General features: G+C 38.6%; 1 protein-coding gene across 3 annotated transcripts in view; it reads right to left on the bottom strand.

Annotated features, from left to right (window-relative positions):
* The window catches only part of sdk1a (sidekick cell adhesion molecule 1a), a 235178-nt gene that overhangs the window by 61765 nt on the left and 154228 nt on the right, over positions 1-19185 (bottom strand). For all 3 annotated transcript variants that reach the window (XM_046834551.1, XM_046834552.1, XM_046834553.1), the window contains 6 exons: positions 15625-15736; positions 15133-15323; positions 13089-13172; positions 8033-8227; positions 3244-3360; positions 226-393 (listed from right to left, as the gene is read on the bottom strand). In XM_046834551.1, coding sequence (XP_046690507.1) covers positions 226-393; positions 3244-3360; positions 8033-8227; positions 13089-13172; positions 15133-15323; positions 15625-15736 — 867 coding nt within the window. The remainder of the gene's footprint in view (positions 1-225; positions 394-3243; positions 3361-8032; positions 8228-13088; positions 13173-15132; positions 15324-15624; positions 15737-19185) is intronic.

The raw sequence follows: 19185 nt of genomic DNA, 5'->3' as shown, positions 1-19185 counted from the left end.
ATTTGTGCAGTGGAATCTCAGGCAAATTACTTTTAGGACTCATGATTTATAATTCTCTAGTTATTTTTTCTTCTGCACTCGTACTCTTGTTTCTTCAGTAACAGATATGCGGCAAAGAGAAGGAGATATTTTGGGTCAAGGTGTATTGCAGTTCTCGGTCTTGAGGGTGTATTTGTGTGTGTGTGTTTAAAAGTGTGTGTTTGAATAGGGAAACAAAGAGCTTACTCCACACAGTAAGCTCAGCACTGGCATTGATCGCCCCCTCACTGTTAGCAGCATAGCAGGTGTATGTCCCTGCGTCCTGCAGCGTCACCGGCTGTACCTGCAGTCCCCCAGACTCCAGTAGTGTAAAGCGTGGAATTTGTACAGAGCCACTGGCTAGAATCTGTGCATCTGTTGATACACACACACACACACACACACACACACACACACACACACACACACACACACACACACACACACACACACAGTGTTCAAAGTCTCATTTCTGTGACGACACAAAGAATTAACAAAGTATCATGAGTGGCTATTTAGCTGTTCCTGATGTTTTATTACACGCTTAACGTTTTCCCAGGGGGAAATTCTTCAGTTCAGCCTGTCTCATTAGGAGAGCTCCATGTACATAATTGGGAAGGCTATGAAAATGACTTCAAGAATAAAAGCCAGAAACAGTGCTGGGATACAAAGAGAGAGTTGTAGCGCATACTTTGCACAAAATGATCTTTCTTATATTGCCAATCAGCCGCAACAAAGACGTTTTAATAGGGCTCTGCAACACACAAAAAAACTTGCCACGTTGTGTCAATTCGTCGTCCTCGGCTAAAGAGCACTAACAAGCCCCTGCGAGTGATAAATAAGTTTTAGGATATAGGTGGCAGGCTGTGCGGTATTAAGCTGGAGGATGATTCAATCATCTATTCATTCATGCATTAAAGGAAATTCATAGAATAGAGTGTAGAGAGAATACCAGCTCGAGACAAAGCAGCATACACACAAACATTTACACTCTTATTCATGACTCGGGAAAATTTTGCCAATCCTGCTATCATTGAGAGGTGAAAAGAAACCGAAGAAACTGGAGAAAACCCACATAGACTTGAGGAGAACATGCAGGATGTTGCAGCACTACATGTATGCCACTTTTTGAATTAATCGTAAATTCTATAAAAAAAAAATAAAGAGTATTTTTGTTTTTGAAACAGTGTTCCAAATGGAACCCCTTTTAAGATAAAAATCTAAATGTTTTCTCCAGTGAACATGTGGAAAAATCTTCCTATCGAAGACAGATCAAGAGTCGGAAACCGGAATAAAGTCAATAAACTTTATTTGCCTCAGTACACGAAGCTGGAGCTTCCAGAGAAGCAAACACTGGAAAATGGGTGGGATACAGAGCATAGGTAGTCCAGAGATGATCTGTAGTGTAAACTGTAGATTGGACGGTGAGCGAGTGGGAACGGGGGCTTATAAATCGGAGTGTAGATTGGAGACAGGTGTGGGTGATTAATAGGAAGGAGAGGCTAAACGAGTGTGCTGAGTGCAGAAGGGAAGCATGGTTGGTGGTTCTTTGACATTACCCCCTCCTCCAGGGGTGGTGACTGGCATGAAACTCCTCCAGGAAAGCTGGGTCCAATACGTCCTGTCTGGCAACCCAAGAGCGTTCCTCCGGTCCGTACCCCTCCGAGTCTACGAAGTATTTCAGGGTGGAGCCCCTACATCGCGAGTTCAGAATCCCCCAGATGGAGTACACATATGTCTGGTCTAGCATCTTTGGGGGTGGAGGATCGACGATGACTCCAGGGTCCTCTGTGTTAGGGGGTGTGAAGGGTTTCAGGAGTGATATGTGGAAGGTCGGATGGATGCGCTACTGGGGAGGGAGGTTGAGTCAATAGGCCACTTCATTGATGCGCCTGATGATTCTGAATGGCCCCATGTAATGGGGACTGAGCTTTTTGTATGGCAGTCGGAGGTGCAGGTCTCAGGTCAACAACCAGACCTGATCACCTGGTTGGTAAGGGGGGGCCTCCGATCTCCGAGGATCTGCGAACCTTTAGGTGGTCCTGAGGGCTCTTTGAAGCTGCGTGTGTGAAACTTATGAGGCTGCATTTCTATATTGAAGTTAACCAGCAGAAGGAAGCCGTTGCACTAGGCCGCATCTCTGAAATAAGAAACTGGGAGAGCCATCGGGCTGCTAGAGGTGGGTGGTAAAGCCCCGTTGGTAGAGGCTGGAGCGAAGGCCTCCCGGAGAGTGGCGGCGAGTTCCTCGATGGGATCTAAAATTGGAACCGGCTGTGGATCCATCGAGGTAAAATATCGGTTCACGGTCTGATCTTCTGTTACACATGTATCAAGAGTCGGAAACCGAATAAAGTCAATAAGCTTTATTTGCCTTAGTACACGAAGCTGGAGCTTCCAGAGAAGCAAATACTGGAAACGGGTGGGATACAGAGCATAGGTAGTCATTTACATTTACATTTGCGGCATTTAGCAGAAGCCCTTGTCCAGAGCGACGTACAAAAGTGCTTTGAGTCTCTAGCAATTAATAGATCTACACTGATACTTTAGATTACAAACTTAATATAAATATACTGTATCTCTTGAATTCTACAAAGCAAAATTGGAAAGTGCTAATTTAAGTGTTTCAGGAAGAGCTAGGTCTTCAACCGTCGCTTGAAGCCATGGACGCCGCTGTACGGACATCTAGGGAAGGTTCGTTCCACCACCTCGGTGCCAGAACAGAAAGCCTTAAAGAGAACAGAAAGCTCTCATTCGGAGAGAAGGTGGTACCAGTAGAGCAGTGCTGGAGGATCTTAGACAGCGTTGTGCAGTGCAAGATGTGATGAGGTCACTGAGGTAAGATGGCGCTGGTCCATTTTTGGCCTTGTAGGCAGGCATCAGTGTTTTGAATCTTATACGTGCAGCTACTGGATGCCAGTGAAGGTAGCGCAGCAGTGGGGTGGTGTGGGAGAACTTGGGCAGATTGAACACAAGTCATGCAGCTGCGTTTTGGGGGGGCTTATAAAGGGGAGTGTAGATTGGAGACAGGTGTGGGTGAATAATAGGAAGGAGAGGCTAAATGAGTGTGCTGAGTGCAGGAGGGAGGTGTGGCTGGTGGTTCCCATACAATCAACAAAGGTGATGTTGATACCGACGAGTTTATTAAATGACATGCTGGAGTGAATACATATGTGAGGTACTGTAAGGTGTATAAGCCACTTAGTCACAAGACATGCTAACAATTACCTTTCTTCCAGGTGATAGCTGGTTTCGGTGCTCCAGAGACCTGACAAGTGAAGGAGGCCACAGTGCCGTCTGTAACATTGATGTTAACTGGTGGAGCGCTGAATATTGGAGCCATACCTACACAATTCATAAGCACAAGATGTAGCAAAGCAGGCAGGAAAACTTCTAATGCCACTCAATGCAGCTTACATATGCAAACAGACGTGTGAATGTAAAAATCATTACCAGAGGACTAACAAAAGGAAATTGAATTAAAGCCCAATTCTAGTCCTGTTTCCCTCCCAACACTATTGTTTGTTTTTCTGATTGGTGTTTTTTCCTCTACTCATTCAGCAAATCTGTTTTTCAAATCAGAAACAGTAAACAAGCAGTATAAATCCAATTACGCTCTTCTGATTGGGTGGCTATAATGGAAGCATTTCGGAGCTGGTAGGTTATTTTATCATAGGCAGAGATGCGTAAATGAATAGGTATATCCACTGGGTTGTGGGGCCTGTCGTTGATTAAAGGGAAAATAAGATTATTTGGATTCTGAATTGAATTTTTTTTATTTTTGCCATATCAATTTGGAGCCAAGATGCAAAAATAAACCCCATTACAGCTTAATTTACACGGTGGCTACAAGGCCAGTTTCCTCTCAACCCTGTATATGTAACTTCATAAAGATTGATGAGGTAAAAGCTCAGGAAAGAACATTTCTAAATGACCCTGAAGTCATATTTACATATTTTAAGAACAGACACCGGTCCTAAAGAAATACTGGGCATATTTTTTCTGCACATGCATTACGTAGCCCAGTATTAGCTCGCTCTGGCTCACGTGGCCATTGAATTTCTGGTACAATTTCACACACACGTTCAAGCCTTCCAGGCAGTGTTATAGAGAATGGTCGTGTTCGTTTTCTTAATGGCTTTGCCAGCACACTAGAACAGCAGTTTGCAGGCCTTTTTTTTAGTCTGTGTGCTGAATATTTACAGTGCATGCTGGTATTCATTCACTCTTCTTGCCCTTGATCACTTTGGCATGAAACAGATCTATACAGGAACAATACACCTAGGAGGAGGCTTTAAATGGCTTTTATTGAACCACTGGTCAATATGAGGGACAAGATATATATGCTCAGTAGAAGAAGACAGAAGCAGCTCTAGACATCAATACCTGATCTTTCTGCTCTCGGGATATATTGTTCAGGATTTTTTTTTCTTTCCATATTGTCTTGCATTATGGAATAGAATGCTATAAAGCGCATTCAGATCTGAGACAAATGACTCGGGTTCACATGAAGCAAATTCATTCAGAAGATCTGCTTCAAGTGATACTGGTCCATTTTCTCAAACATGAATCTGAAGCACTTCATTGAGTCTGGATAAGCATTAAGACATATATCAGACATATATCTATAGTACAGGGAGTGCAGAATTATTAGGCAAATGAGTATTTTGACCACATCATCCTCGTTATGCATGTTGTCTTACTCCAAGCTGTATAGGCTGGAAAGCCTACTACCAATTAAGCATATTAGGTGATGTGCATCTCTGTAATGAGAAGGGTGTGGTCTAATGACATCAACACCCTATATCAGGTGTGCATAATTATTAGGCAACTTCCTTTCCTTTGGCAAAATGGGTCAAAAGAAGGACTTGACAGGCTCAGAAAAGTCAAAAATAGTGAGATATATTGCAGAGGATGCAGCAGTCTTAAAATAGCCAAGCTTCTGAGCGTGATCATCGAACAATCAAGCGTTTCATTCAAAATAGTCAACAGGGTCGCAAGAAGCGTGTGGAAAACCAAGGCGCAAAATAACTGCCCGTGAACTGAGAAAAGTCAAGCGTGCAGCTGCCAAGATGCCACTTGCCACCAGTTTGGCCATATTTCAGAGCTGCAACATCACTGAGTGCCCAAAAGCACAAGGTGTGCAATACTCAGAGACATGGCCAAGGTAAGAAAGGCAGAAAGTCGACCACCACTGAACAAGACACACAAGCTGAAACGTCAAGACTGGGCCAAGAAATATCTCAAGACTGATTTTTCTAAGGTTTTATGGACTGATGAAATGAGAGTGAGTCTTGATGGGCCAGATGGATGGGCCCGTGGCTGGATTGGTAAAGGGCAGAGAGCTCCAGTCCGACTCAGACGCCAGCAAGGTGGAGGTGGAGTACTGGTTTGGGCTGGTATCATCAAAGATGAGCTTGTGGGGCCTTTTCGGGTTGAGGATGGAGTCAAGCTGAACTCCCAGTCCTACTGCCAGTTTCTGGAAGACACCTTCTTCAAGCAGTGGTACAGGAAGAAGTCTGCATCCTTCAAGAAAACATGATTTTCATGCAGGACAATGCTCCATCACACACGCCCAAGTACTCACAGCGTGGCTGGCAAGAAAGGGTATAAAAGAAGAAAATCTAATGATATGGCCTCCTTGTTCACCTGATCTGAACCCCATTGAGAACCTGTGGTCCATCATCAAATGTGCGATTTACAAGGAGGGAAAACAGTACACCTCTGAACAGTGTCTGGGAGGCTGTGGTTGCTGCTGCACGCAATGTTGATGGTGAACAGATCAAAACACTGACAGAATCCATGGATGGCAGGCTTTTGAGTGTCCTTGCAAAGAAAGGTGGCTATATTGGTCACTGATTTGTTTTTGTTTGGTTTTGAATGTCAGAAATGTATATTTGTGAATGTTGAGATGTTATATTGGTTTCACTGGTAAAATAAATAATTGAAATGGGTATGAATTTGTTTTTGTTGTTGCCTAATAATTATGCACAGTAATAGTCACCTGCACACACAGATATCCCCCTAAAATAGCTAAAACTAAAAACTACTTCCAAAAATATTCAGCTTTGATATTAATGAGTTTTTTGTGTTCATTGAGAACATGGTTGTTGTTCAAATTAAATCCTCAAATAAAATTAATCCTTAAAAATACAACTTGCCTAATAATTCTGCACTCCCTGTATACAGTGGAACCTCGATACCCATGACCTTGACACTCGCGACCTCGATAGTTTGCGATTTTTCATTTGGAAGAGTAACTCACGAGTTTGTACTAATAAATTACATAAAAATGTTTGAAAAACTATTTTATTATTGTATCATTCATTTAAAGTAGTAAAAAAAACATTTATGACATGTAATTCACAATTTTTGTTGAGTTTACAGTACAGTACATGTACAATTCCCCTTGAAAAAGGAACCATTAAAAGGAGAGTCAAAGCCATACGATTTTTTGTTACTCGTGAGGGGTCATAGAACGTAACCGCCACGAGTATCGAGGTTGCACTGTACACCAATCAGGCATAACATTATGACATTATAACATCAGAACATTATCACCGGTGAAGTGAATAACACTGATTATCTCTTCATTATGAAACCTGTTAGTGGGATATATTAGGCTGCAAGTGAACATTTTGTTCTTAAAGTTGATGTGTGAAAAGCAGGAAAAATGGGCAAGTGTTAGGATTTCAGTGAGTTTCAAAAGGGCCAAATTGTGATGGCTAGACAACTGGGTCAGAGCATCTCCAAAACTGCAGCTCTTGTTGGCTGTTCCTGGTCTGCAGTGCTCAAATCTATCAAAAGTGGTCCAAGGAAGGAACAGTGGTGAATCTGCGACAAGATCATGAGTGACAGACGAGCTCCTGTAGCACAAATTGCTGCAGAAGTTAATGCTGTTAATGCTCGATGGGTCAGGACTGTTTTGGCAGCAAAAGGGGGACACAATATTAGGCAGGTGGTCATAATGTCATGTCTGATTGGTGTCTATAAAGTTATGCCTGATCGGTCTAAAATATGATGTACACACATGGGCATAGAAAATCTGTAAAATATGAAACTCCTGAGATCTCCTGTGCCCTCATATTTATTTCCTTTACTTTGCTGCAGTGAACTGTTTTGGTGAAAAGCTAGAATCACGGAAATTCACATCTATATTTTTGTTGTACACAAAAGTAATAATAATAATGATTAAAATATGTGATGTAAAATGAAACATTAATGGCTGTTTAAAGCTCATCATCCTTGAGCGGAACAACATTGACTCAAAAATATTGAACGCTGACTTTATAAAAAGCGTTCTGCATGTTTACCCACAAGGCTTAAACATCCCATTTTTATCTATTTGTTTAACTCTTGCTTATTATCTGACCAATGATTTCTTGTGAAGACCCTAAAAAGCTCCATATGTTGCCATTTGGGGCTTGGTCCATTTCATTACCCAGGAGTGTTTATACTGTATAACAGTATAATATAATACATGCAATATATATAACAGGTCATGCACCCTGTCCGATGTCACTCAGAGGAAATAAACAGGGAAAATTGAGCAATCAGGGAAAATAAGATTGTCTAAAGTCAAAGTGTTAAAGTAAAAAAAATCATTATCGCAATTCCGCCAGTGTGATCACACAGCGGCCATGTAATTATCATCCATGATGGGAGTGTTTCTCCTAGACACCTTTATAGCCTCACACTGCACAGGCAAGAGAAGCCTCGACACAGCAAACATTATGAAGTAATCATCACCAGACAGGCCTTTTCCACAGGGAAACGCTTCAATTTCCTAACTGGTGAGCGAGAAGCATTTGGTTTCACATTAGCAAAAACGTATTTTGTGACTGCAGGATGTTAAAGCATAGGAAGCGAGTCCTCTTCAGTCCGTCACACATAATGCCTTTTATTATGCTTCCACTGTCTCCGCGAGCCAGTAATTACGGCCAGACAGAGCGAGAGCTTTTCCTAACACTTGGCCAACCTGGAATACAAATTTCTCTCCGCTTGGCTTCTAACTCACTTGTCACATCTAGATAGGTGTGGACCTGCATCTCCCCAGCAGCATTCCTGGCAAAGCACTGGAAGATGCCGGCATCGTTTGGCTGAAGTCTCCTGATTTGCAGTCCCATGCTGGAGATGACTTTATAGCGTGGATTGTTCAGCATGCTGAGAGGCACTGCATCCTTGTACCACTCCAGCTTAGGCATGGGCATACCTGAGGGTTCAAAGCAAAGAGGTGAAAGAGTTTAACACTATAAATTGTAAGATACACTACAATTATGGTGTAGGGGAGTCATTCAATCGGCCATGAATTCCTCTGTCTGACAGATAAAGCTTGGCCAAAACTGGGCCATGCAACAGCACAATGATCCCAAGCACCCCAACAAATTTATAACAGAAAGGCTGAAAAAGAACAGAATCTAAGTGCCGCAATGGCCCAGTCAAAGTTCTGTTATCAAGCTGAATGAAATACTGTAGTGGTACCTTAAGAGAGCAAAGTTGTAAAGAACAAAGAGGCAAAATTTCTCCACAATGAAGTGAGAGACCGATAAAGTCATACAGAAGATGATTATTTCAAGTTATTACAGCTAACGGTGGTTTTATAAGCTATTCATCTTAAGGTGTACTTTTCTTTCCACATGGTTTTTACATTTCACCTTGTTTTTTTTTTTCAAAAAATAAATAACGACACTGTGTAATGAGTCATGTGGTGTTGTTCATCTGCATTTACATAATTCTAATACTTAATAACAGAATCCTAATTACATTATCCTAATGTAATCCCAGAATGTAAAACCATAGAATTCAAAGTGGGTGTACTTTCATTTTTCACATGACATATTTATTTTACAGCAGCAAAAAAAAATCATCATTACAATCTTACAATAACCCAGATGAGGTTATATATGACTGCCTGGCGACAGCGGTAACCTTTTCATGTTTAATCATTACAATTAGTTATAATTTGTAAGATTATGTTTTGTTTTGCAGCAACGCTTTATATTACCACTTTTGACAGATGTCTTTTTAACTCTGAACAAATGAGACAACTTTTTAGGAATGAATGTATGCTTCTACATTGTTCTTTTCTTGCTGGTATTGTGTGTCATTTCAGAGGCGGCGACTGAAATCTACAGAAATCAATAAATGTCTGTGAAAATGATTTTTTTCTGATTAACTATTTTCAGGTAGATTATGGATGAATAATAAAAGCATGCATGATACTGCACTGACACACATTTTTAAAAAACGAGCGTTTGTAAAAACAATAGCTCATTTCTGCTATCAATTTTATATCCCTTAATCAGTATTTCTCGTGTACTTGGTTTTACTGTTTTACTTTCTTGGGTCTGCATTTGGACCACAGTGCACTTAGTTGATGAAATGTTTTCTAGCTTGTCACTTTGCCATGAATTTAATCATGATTGAAGATTTACACACACACACACACTGTCCACCTGTCAGATGATTACACTACTTGTGTGTATAGTAAAATGTTTTATTCTGTGGCCACTGGCAGTGAAAACAAAGCTTCCAGGTCAGGCCTTGTGGACTGGACATGAATGCCAACCATCTCCTAATAAATGGCTGCAGAATGCTGATAATCTGGCTCATGCTTTTCAGAAAGTTGGCGCAAATCCGCAGACTGGTTAAGGGTCCTTGAGGATCCTGCATTGAAAAAGTCTCCTACATAAGCCGTAGAAAAGAATATCAAGAGGAAATTAGATGATCAGACCCAAGCCTGCTTCGACTTGGACACTTCTGAGAATTATTCTGGCAGATTGAGAAGCGCTCTCAAGGGATGCTTTAAGTACCCAGCAAGAGCTGTTGGGAAAATTCAGCACTCGTATCAGCTCCAGTGGACTTCAAAAGAAAGTCACTGGACTGTGTAACTTATTTAGCGTTACACTGCCAATCTTTCACTGGTAAAGAGTTTGTTTCCAAGATGTGTTTATTGACAGTTTGCGAGTTTATTAATGGAATTAAATACGTATGAGTCAATACTTGCAGCACAGTGATGTCAAGTCTAGCGCACTAATGCACATGATTCTATTGTGCGTTATTTTCTAATTGAACACGACAACATTTATTACAAATGAAATTACCGACAACAACTTGAGTGAAAAGTTTGCCAGACCAGTTTTTGCTTGAATGACAATGTGCGCTCAAGCTGGCACGGACAAGTACTTGTAAAGCCTGATAAACCATTTTAGATTAAATTCATCTGTTTTCTGAACACATACACCAATTAAATGGAGTAGACATCAGGAAAATCTGACATTTTCTACAAAGCAGTTCATGTGATCAATATCGCACATTTGCTTACATTTAAAGTAGGAACTAGAAATAATGCAGAATATTGGATAATTAAATATTAAAAATATTGAACATGTACCTTTTGTCTCTAATATTTAAAAATTTAGTTTATTTACTGTTAAAACAACAGATTTTCAACGTGGGCTCAGATAACACTGTATTGTATATGCATAAGTACAGAGAATCAGATATGCATGCAAATGTGATTAGTTCCATTCAGAATGTTAGTTGTGTATAAAAACCAACAATATATATATATATATACACACACATGTAGTAGGGCTGTCCAAATTAATGCTTTAATAACGCATTAATGCAAATTCATTTTAATGGCACTAATTTTATTAATACACGATTAATGCAGCGCGCATTTCTGCTTGACCATTTTTATTCATAATATAAATAAATAAATAAATAAATAAATAAATAAATAAATAAATAATTTCACAACTTCCTTTCTTTACTCAGATATAAACAAAAAAATAATTAATTTAGCGAAAAATTATGTTATATCACTAAATATTTGTTTTACTGATGCGGCAAGTCTCAAATAATGCACCAAAATCAGCAATGACATTAAAACCGTCCGTGTGGAAACATAGCAAAAGTTTGGTGTCCTGATGATGATTATATAAAAATATAAACATTTACAATAATATTTTGTATCCTTGCTCTGTGTTGAGTTTGGTTTCACTAAAAATAAACATGCATTTAAATAAAGCATCCATATTTGTCTATGCAGATGTTGATTAAAGTATTGAAAAGTATTAAATGAAGAATTTATGGTACATTTAATCCAGATAAAAATGTGAGATTAAGTTGCGATTAATCGTGATTAAACATTTTAGTCGATTGACAGCCATTATATATATATATATATATATATATATATATATATATATATATATATATATATATATATATATATATATAAATAAAAAATTCTGTTAAGTTCGGAAATACATACTGGCAATTTTTTAAACCCTGTTACTGTTTTCGCTGATGTGAAAGAAAAAAATTACAGAAAGCAGTTTGAGCCAACATCTTAATAGAGTCACTCTAGAAAAGATTTTCCTAAACGGTCCTGTTACTGATTAGATTTACTGATGCAAAAAAAAGGGTGCTTCAAATAAACCTTTTATTCACAGAAGATGAAACAAAAGGCAAAAACCGGTGAACATATGTTCTAAATGACCAAATTTTGGGATTGATACTGATTTTAATACAGTCTTAGCAAAACAGTAAGCTTCTTCATGAATATATATAGATAGTCACTATATACTGTATGTTCATAAATAAAATATAAATATTTGGGCTGTCAATTAATTAAAATATTAAACTGTAATTAATCGACAAAATTTGTATCTGTTGTAAATGTACCTTAAATGAATACTTTTCAAGTTTTTATACTTGAATTGGCATGATCATAGACAAATATGGATGCTTTATGCAAATATATGTTTATTATTAGTGAAACCAAAATCAAAATAGAGCATGAAGACAAATTTTCTTGTAAATGTTTTAATTTGATGATGGTGTTTTAAAATTTTGTAAATTTTTAATGCAGCATTCACTTAGACTTAAACTAAGATATGCTTTATTGATCCTGTGAGGGAAATTATTGCGTTACAGCAGCAGCAGGTTAAACAAACAGTAGTGGGGTGGTGGGGGGTGGTGGTGTACAAATAAAAATAAAATAAAAAACTCTGAATGTAATTAAATAATTGCAACTTACATAAAAAAATACAATATTAAGAAAATATGCAACATAAAAAAAGCAGAGTGCACCTGGTAATTTATTGAGAAAGAAAAGAAAAAGACTGAAATGTGCAAATTGTCAGTGTGTGTATGTGTGTGTACAGTGACACTGAATAATGGGATATGTATATAAGTTAATATTAACATCTGTTACATAGAGGTGAGTCATTGTACAGTGCAATGGCATACTGTAGGGATGATTTCCTGAACTCTTTTCTGTTCTCTCAAATTCAGTGTGTGTGTGTGTGTGTGTGTGTGTGTGCGTGTTTGTGTGTGTATACAATCTTAACTTTGGTCTCAAACCAGGCAACCATCAGATTTCTTTAGGACCCTTCCCAGCAAGTGTAGCAGTGATCTGATTCGATCTCCCACTCTGTTAAATTAGAAGTGGCCCGACTGATTGTCTTTATTTCTCTCCATGGTTCTGTTGAGGATGGGATGATTTATTTTTTCTTTGTCACCTCTAAAACCGTAGAACTATGACACCTGGATGCAACACTGACAAATATTGTATAAATGGCTCTGACTATTGGCTGACCTTCCACTTTTAGGCTATTAGAAAACTGGTGGGGAGAGCAATGGAGAATAATTCTGGCAGAAAGCCAATACCATTTCCACTGCCCATTTTTTTTTTCCACATAATGATAGCCGGACTGGCCCTTTCCCCTCAACTACTCATCTCTCACAGCTAATCATGACTTCACTACTCCTCCGAAATGCCACCATTTCTCTTACGGTCAACTCAGAATGACATTTTCAGAGCCATAATGATTTTATAAATCATTCCTAACAATTTCCCAGTTCTCTGTCAATATGCACTTTTTAGATATTGGCTGTACTTTACTCAATTCACTACAGATCACTGGATATGCTTTGCTTGAGGTTTCTTTTTGCTGGTAGCGTGGGGGCAAGAGAATACATGCTGAAAATGTGATTCCATCTACAGCAGTAGTGAAGAAACAAACTAAACTGTATATGAAAGTATATTTTCTAGTGCTGACCTCGAGCCTGGCATGGGATGTCCACAATTTTCTCCACTTCTCCCATCATCTTCCTCCTGGGCTCAGCTGTGAAGAAGGGAATCTCTGCCAAAAGCAAAGAAGCGGTAAACACAAACAAGAACAACACTGGTGTCACACTGATGCTCTATATCTATGCCCTATGCTCTAACCATCAGGCCGTGGACCAGTCCAGGGGAGTGGATTATTTGGTTCTGGGCCACATAGAATAAATAAAAACTTTTACATATTTAATGTATTTCTATTGTATTGACTTTGGTGGTCTGCAGTGTGTTCTATTTAAAAAAAGACAATTTCCACTTGTGCCAATTTCCAGCACTTGTTTCAGTCAATGTTTTTTTCCCCCCTATGCATTGATAAGCTAAAATTCAACTAATTCTGATTAAAGTCACTTACATTTATATTTTTTCAATTACAAATTAATTATAATACAGTGTGTGACAATGTCAATTATTCAAATTAAATACAATAATCAGTTATTAGAGTGAGAGAGAAGTTGTATGTCCATGCATCCGTGCCATGTCTCTACTAATAATAAACTTTTAAAGAAAAAAAAAACTGATTTGTCCCCATTTTAAATATTTTTATATTTTAATATTGTGTTGTTTAAATCAATGGCTTCCATCCATGAAATAAAGGGATATTATAGCCATATAGTAAGCATACAGTGCATAGTGACATTGGGCTTGAATGTTTTTTTTTTCGTTTATTGTTTTTTTTTTTTTTTTTTTTTTACAATTTTCCTAAAAAAAATCTTAGACAAATGATGAAGCAGTTTGTGGAGTGAAAACCAGCAAACTTCATTTTAAATGAATGTACTCCAGCTGCTACTCAAAATCATGTCCCTGGTATTGCAACATATGGTTACTAAGCTCTGCTATGTTCTGTAATTTTTTTACACTCCAATGTTAATTGGATCCACGAATATACTTTTTTTCTTTCCCCTTTTGTTTCTTTTAGGTTCTTCAAGAATTCCAGGATCCTAATGGATATTTAGCCCTAGAGGACTGTTGCATTTGTAAAGCTTTTATTTTTAGGGACAGTCTTTCTGAGTGTATTTTTATGTCAAGCCCCTCCGTGCCCCCTGCGCTGGTGCGCTGACGGCAGTGTGCTCAAGTGGACTTTCACATCTATAAGTAGATGAATAAATGCATTTTTAAGAATCTTGCATCTTGCACTGACAGCCATGCAAAACAGCCACCCGAGCCCCAGACTTATGAGTGATGTCACACCGACAGGCCACATTCATCATCTCGTGCCACCTCAATCTCCATGAGTCACCCTCCTACGCTTCTGCTTTCTTTATATGTATGCATATAGAACTTAGATAACAGACACCACTTTCAAGGTTTGCTCATACAGGCATAATCAAGTGTGCTAACTCTTTCACATGAGACTGTATAGATAACGTTCAGGAAGTAAATAAAGTGTCAGCAATTCGCTCAAATAGAGCAAAAGCTGTTGTAAGGTCACATTTTCGAAGTGGCAGAGTCGAATTCCTGTGTAAATTTATACACACGTGCTGACATCACACACAATTTTCGAACTGATTCTTTTTTCTGCAAATTTGGAGCAAAATTTTTGTATAAACTAAAAGCGACAGTCAGAACGTAATAAACTGTAATAAAGACGTTATAAGAAAGAGCTCCTGAGTGGTGCAACAGAAAAGAGCTCTCCCTAGTATCGCGCGATCAGAACATCAAATCCAAGCTGTACGAGAGTGTGGTTGGGAGGAGGACGCAATTGCCAACTGTGGGTGTCTGTGAGCTCATGCATTTGAAGGAGGGCAGATTTTGTGATAGTGTGATAAGTTGCACAAAGTTTGAAATGTAGAGGAAGTGCATGTTTGCGCTTATTGTGTGATCATATTGTGTGATAGGAGAGAGAGAGAGGGAGCTAGTGGGTGGGATTTGGAAAAATGACCAAACTGAGGAGATAATAAGCAATGAAACTGACACGCAAGTCACTGAGGGCTGCTTAGCCTTTAATTAGCAAGAGCTGTTAGCAAAAAATGATGTTATAGTACCTATAATAGAGAGAAAAGCTCTGGCCTCCACTGGCTTGACACTGCTGTCAAGCAGCGAGGCCTCACACACGTACAGTCCTACGTCTGCAGTGGTGGGGTTAATGATGGTCAGGCGGCGACCAAAAGAACCCACACCACTGGCCACCTCCACATCATTTCTCCTCCACGCCAAACTTAGCTTGTCCACAGGCCTGGAAAGAGAATAATAGAGAGAAAGAAATGGTAAAATGTGAGCTAGAAAGAAGCAAAGGTAAAAACCTTAACAGCATCAAATGGCCATTAAAAGGCTAGAGATCTCTCGCTTCTTATGAGACTTTTAAGTTCTACATCCTAACAGCAGAAGCTTGTCAAATGTTGTCTAAAATGTTCATACTTTTAAGAGGTTATGATATAAGAAATGTTCAAGCTGTCATTATGCAATTTAATGGACTAGGAAATGCTAAAGCAAATGGGCTAGGATGGACATGAAAACTAGAGTAATGCTTTACTCACCGTGCATTAGCGACACACTCCAGCGTAACCTCGCTCACCCCTGCCACTACCGTTGTATTCCTTGGGGGAATCACTATTACTGGGGCTACCGGGTCAGCAGGCGCCTCCCAATCTATCAGCGGGCAGAGATGAAGAGGAGGAGAACACAGTGAGGAAGAAACTTGAAAGTCTTTATATACGATTCTTTTTTTTTAAATAGACTCTACCACCACCGGCAGGTTTTGCTTATAAATCTACAAATAATAATTCACACAGCACACCCGACTTCAGCACATCTTTTCAAGGAAATCCACAATGCTGCGTCGAGAAAAGTATCAAATCTCTTTAAATCCAAACCACCACGTGTTGACTATACTGCTGTGTCACAGTAACCTGCTCTAGAACCCAAGCTGATGAGCTGTTTCATATCCGTCCTGCTCAGAGGAGAATGTTTTGAATAATTGGTCTCTTGGCACTGGTCCTGCAGCCATGGTTGAAAGGGCTTGGGTCGACTCCCTACTCGTTTGACTTTTGGACCGATTCACTCTTCCATGGAAATGCGCTTTTTACATTTTTAATACGAGCCAAGTTAATCTGTATTCTAATTGCGAAAAATTACACTGACTGTTAAATCAAATTCAGACTTGCAGCAGGGAAATTGGAGAACAACTAAAATATTAAAATGGTTACATGCCCACGAGGTCTTGTTTCTTATGGAGCCTTTGATGTTGACTTTGACAAACCGTGAAATGAAGGTAAAAAAAAAAAGGGAAGTTTGCACACCTTCAATTTAAAATGATGAAATGAGATGTTACTTTATCACAAGAAACATGAATCAACTGAAAGTGTAAAAGTTGACGATGGTCAAATATTAATAATGTAACAATTAAATGAATAATCTGCTAGAAATGTTCTCTAGCTGTTATATGCCCACACTCTGATTTTACAACAGCTTTTGGATCATCTCAGTTGTAACCCTCACTCATTTTTCCCAGACATATCACATTGCCAGATTGCTTGGCCATCTGTTTTCAAATCAATCCAATGACTTACTATTATATTAAGGTTCGATGACTAGGAAGGGTCAAGGCAATACCTTGACTTTTTCATTTCTTTTTCTGTTTATTTTGCCGTATGCTTATAGTTTATGGGTTGCTGTTCTAAATACACCAACATTACATCTTCAACTTCATTACACTGTAGATGGCAAGATGTTTCCTTGATTCATTTGTTTATATTTATCTTCTTCTTCTTTCGGCTTCTCCCATTAGGGGTCACCACAGCGGATCATCCATCTCCATACCCCCCCTGTCCTCTACATCTGCCTCTTTCAAACCAACTACCTGCATGTCTTCCTTCACCTCCTAGGTCTTCCTCTTTTCCTCCTTCCTGGGGGCTCCATCCTCAGCATTCTCCTACTGATATACCCCATGTCCCTCCTCTGCACATGTCCAAACCATCTCAATCTCGCCTCCCTCACCTTGTCCCCAAAATGTCCTACATGCGCCGTCCCTCTAATAAACTCATTAATTTGTTTATATTAAACCGGGTTAATTCTACCTTCTTCTTTTTTCAAGCTTCAGAGCTACAATGTTTTATAGCATTAGCAATGTGAGCTGCCTTGTGTTTAAACCTTAACAGCTACCTGCAAGTCATTTTTTCCTCAACATTTAATACAACTTGTGCTTGATTCTATGGCAACGTTTTTTTTTTTAAGATCTTTGCTCAGTGGAAGTGTATATCAACCAAATACATTTAGCAAATTATTAAATACAACATTAAAAATGAAAAAGCACATAAAAACAGTCTCAAAATATAAAGCTCATGTCCCTACAGTAAGCCAAATGCATGTTGTGGCACATGTGAGTCCGAGGAATCTATTGATGCATTTATTAATGCTTATTTTTTTATACATTTTTTACATCTAAGAGATGCTCTCAACTTTGCATTGAATTTATGAGTAAAGAAAAATGAAGGATTAACCTCATTACAAGTGAAAATGTGTCACTCTGTTTCCTTGTGACTGTCATATGCCGTGTCCAAAGAGAACGTAGCACGAGATTGCACAAATTCCAACCCACAAACTAACTAAAACAGGTGGTGCAAACATGTGCTTCCTATTGAGATGTTTGTGTTTTTTGAAACGTGTGTGTACAGAGCAGTGTTTGCCCTCTTCTGCATATCTGTGCTGATTGGCTAGTTTTTCTCTGATTGCCAGAGAAGAGACTTTACTGCCATCACCTCCACCCAGACAACTTTTTCAGCTCTAAATAATGGCATGTGCTGTTTATGATGATATCTTCAACAACTTCAATACATTTTTAAACCCTATTCAACTTTGTGAAATGCCATTGTTTTCTGTTTTAGATCTTTAGAAAAGAAGCTGGATTCCTGGCACTCTTGCACGTTCTTGACTCTCGACTGCTTACAACAACCTTTCAGTGCTTTAACAATGTAAGCATTTAAATGAGGCACATTTACATTCAAGCCATCTAATAACAGCGGGTCAAAACGGATGCACACATTTCAGCTTCCACTAAACATAATTGCTCATTAAGACTGAATTATTGTAATGTTTTAGGACATGTTAGACCGCTAAATGTACAGTATGTATTTATGCATCTTGAGGATTGTTAGAAAAAAAAAAGAGCTCAATTTTTTTAACACAAAAAACTGCAGCTGAGTTTTTTTTTTAATGATTAGCACCAGGCATCACACTCAACCCATAGCGCTTAACGTGTCCCCCCATTAAATAAAAACAAGCCAAAGATAACAAGCCAACCTGCAAATGATTGTTTTAGAAAGAAATATAAAATGTAAACCTAGAGGTTGTGTTACAAGGTATTTAAGGCCATAATATGTTGAATCCATCACAATAGAAAAATGTTTTAAGAGGCATGAAATGAGGTTCGGTGCTGCTAACCTTTTCATTTGTAGCTATATTTAAAATATTATATATATAAGCCTGTGGTGCAATAAGCCAAAAAAATAATATCTGACCTGCCATGAATTCCAACAGAGCACTGTGCTTTTACTTTTTCTTTATTTTCACTACCTGGTTCTGATTGCCTCAGTCTATTACCTGTTTGCTTTTAAATTAGCTTCTCTATTTATACATTCATAGCTCTTGGTGTCTTAACAAAATTTCATTTCACATTTCTGAGATGTTTTTTTTTTTTTTTTAATGGTCCCTTCACTCCTGTTTCCTAGGTTTGTTTTCCCCTTAGTTTAGTTTTTTATACCTAATAATGATTATCATTAATATTATTATTGATTATGGATGTTCTGTTTTTGATGCTGTTTATTGGCATTATTTGTGTCATGCTAAAGAATTCACTTAGACTTTAACTTTTCTCTCTCTCACACACACACACACACACACACACACACACACACACACACACACACACACACACACAAGTTCTTGAGTTTGGAGATAAAGCACTGATAAAGTAGACATTATGACTTCAGCAGTTATTGTTCAGGTTGTACAATTGGTCTGGCTGATCAGTCATTCATAAAAATTGATAATGGAACTAAAAATTCAACCAAACTTCTAAAAATAAAAATAAAACCTTCAGC

Source organism: Silurus meridionalis, chromosome 22, assembly GCF_014805685.1.
Source record: "Silurus meridionalis isolate SWU-2019-XX chromosome 22, ASM1480568v1, whole genome shotgun sequence".
NCBI classification, from domain to species: domain Eukaryota; kingdom Metazoa; phylum Chordata; class Actinopteri; order Siluriformes; family Siluridae; genus Silurus; species Silurus meridionalis.
This window is presented reverse-complemented; position numbering and strand designations above follow the sequence as displayed.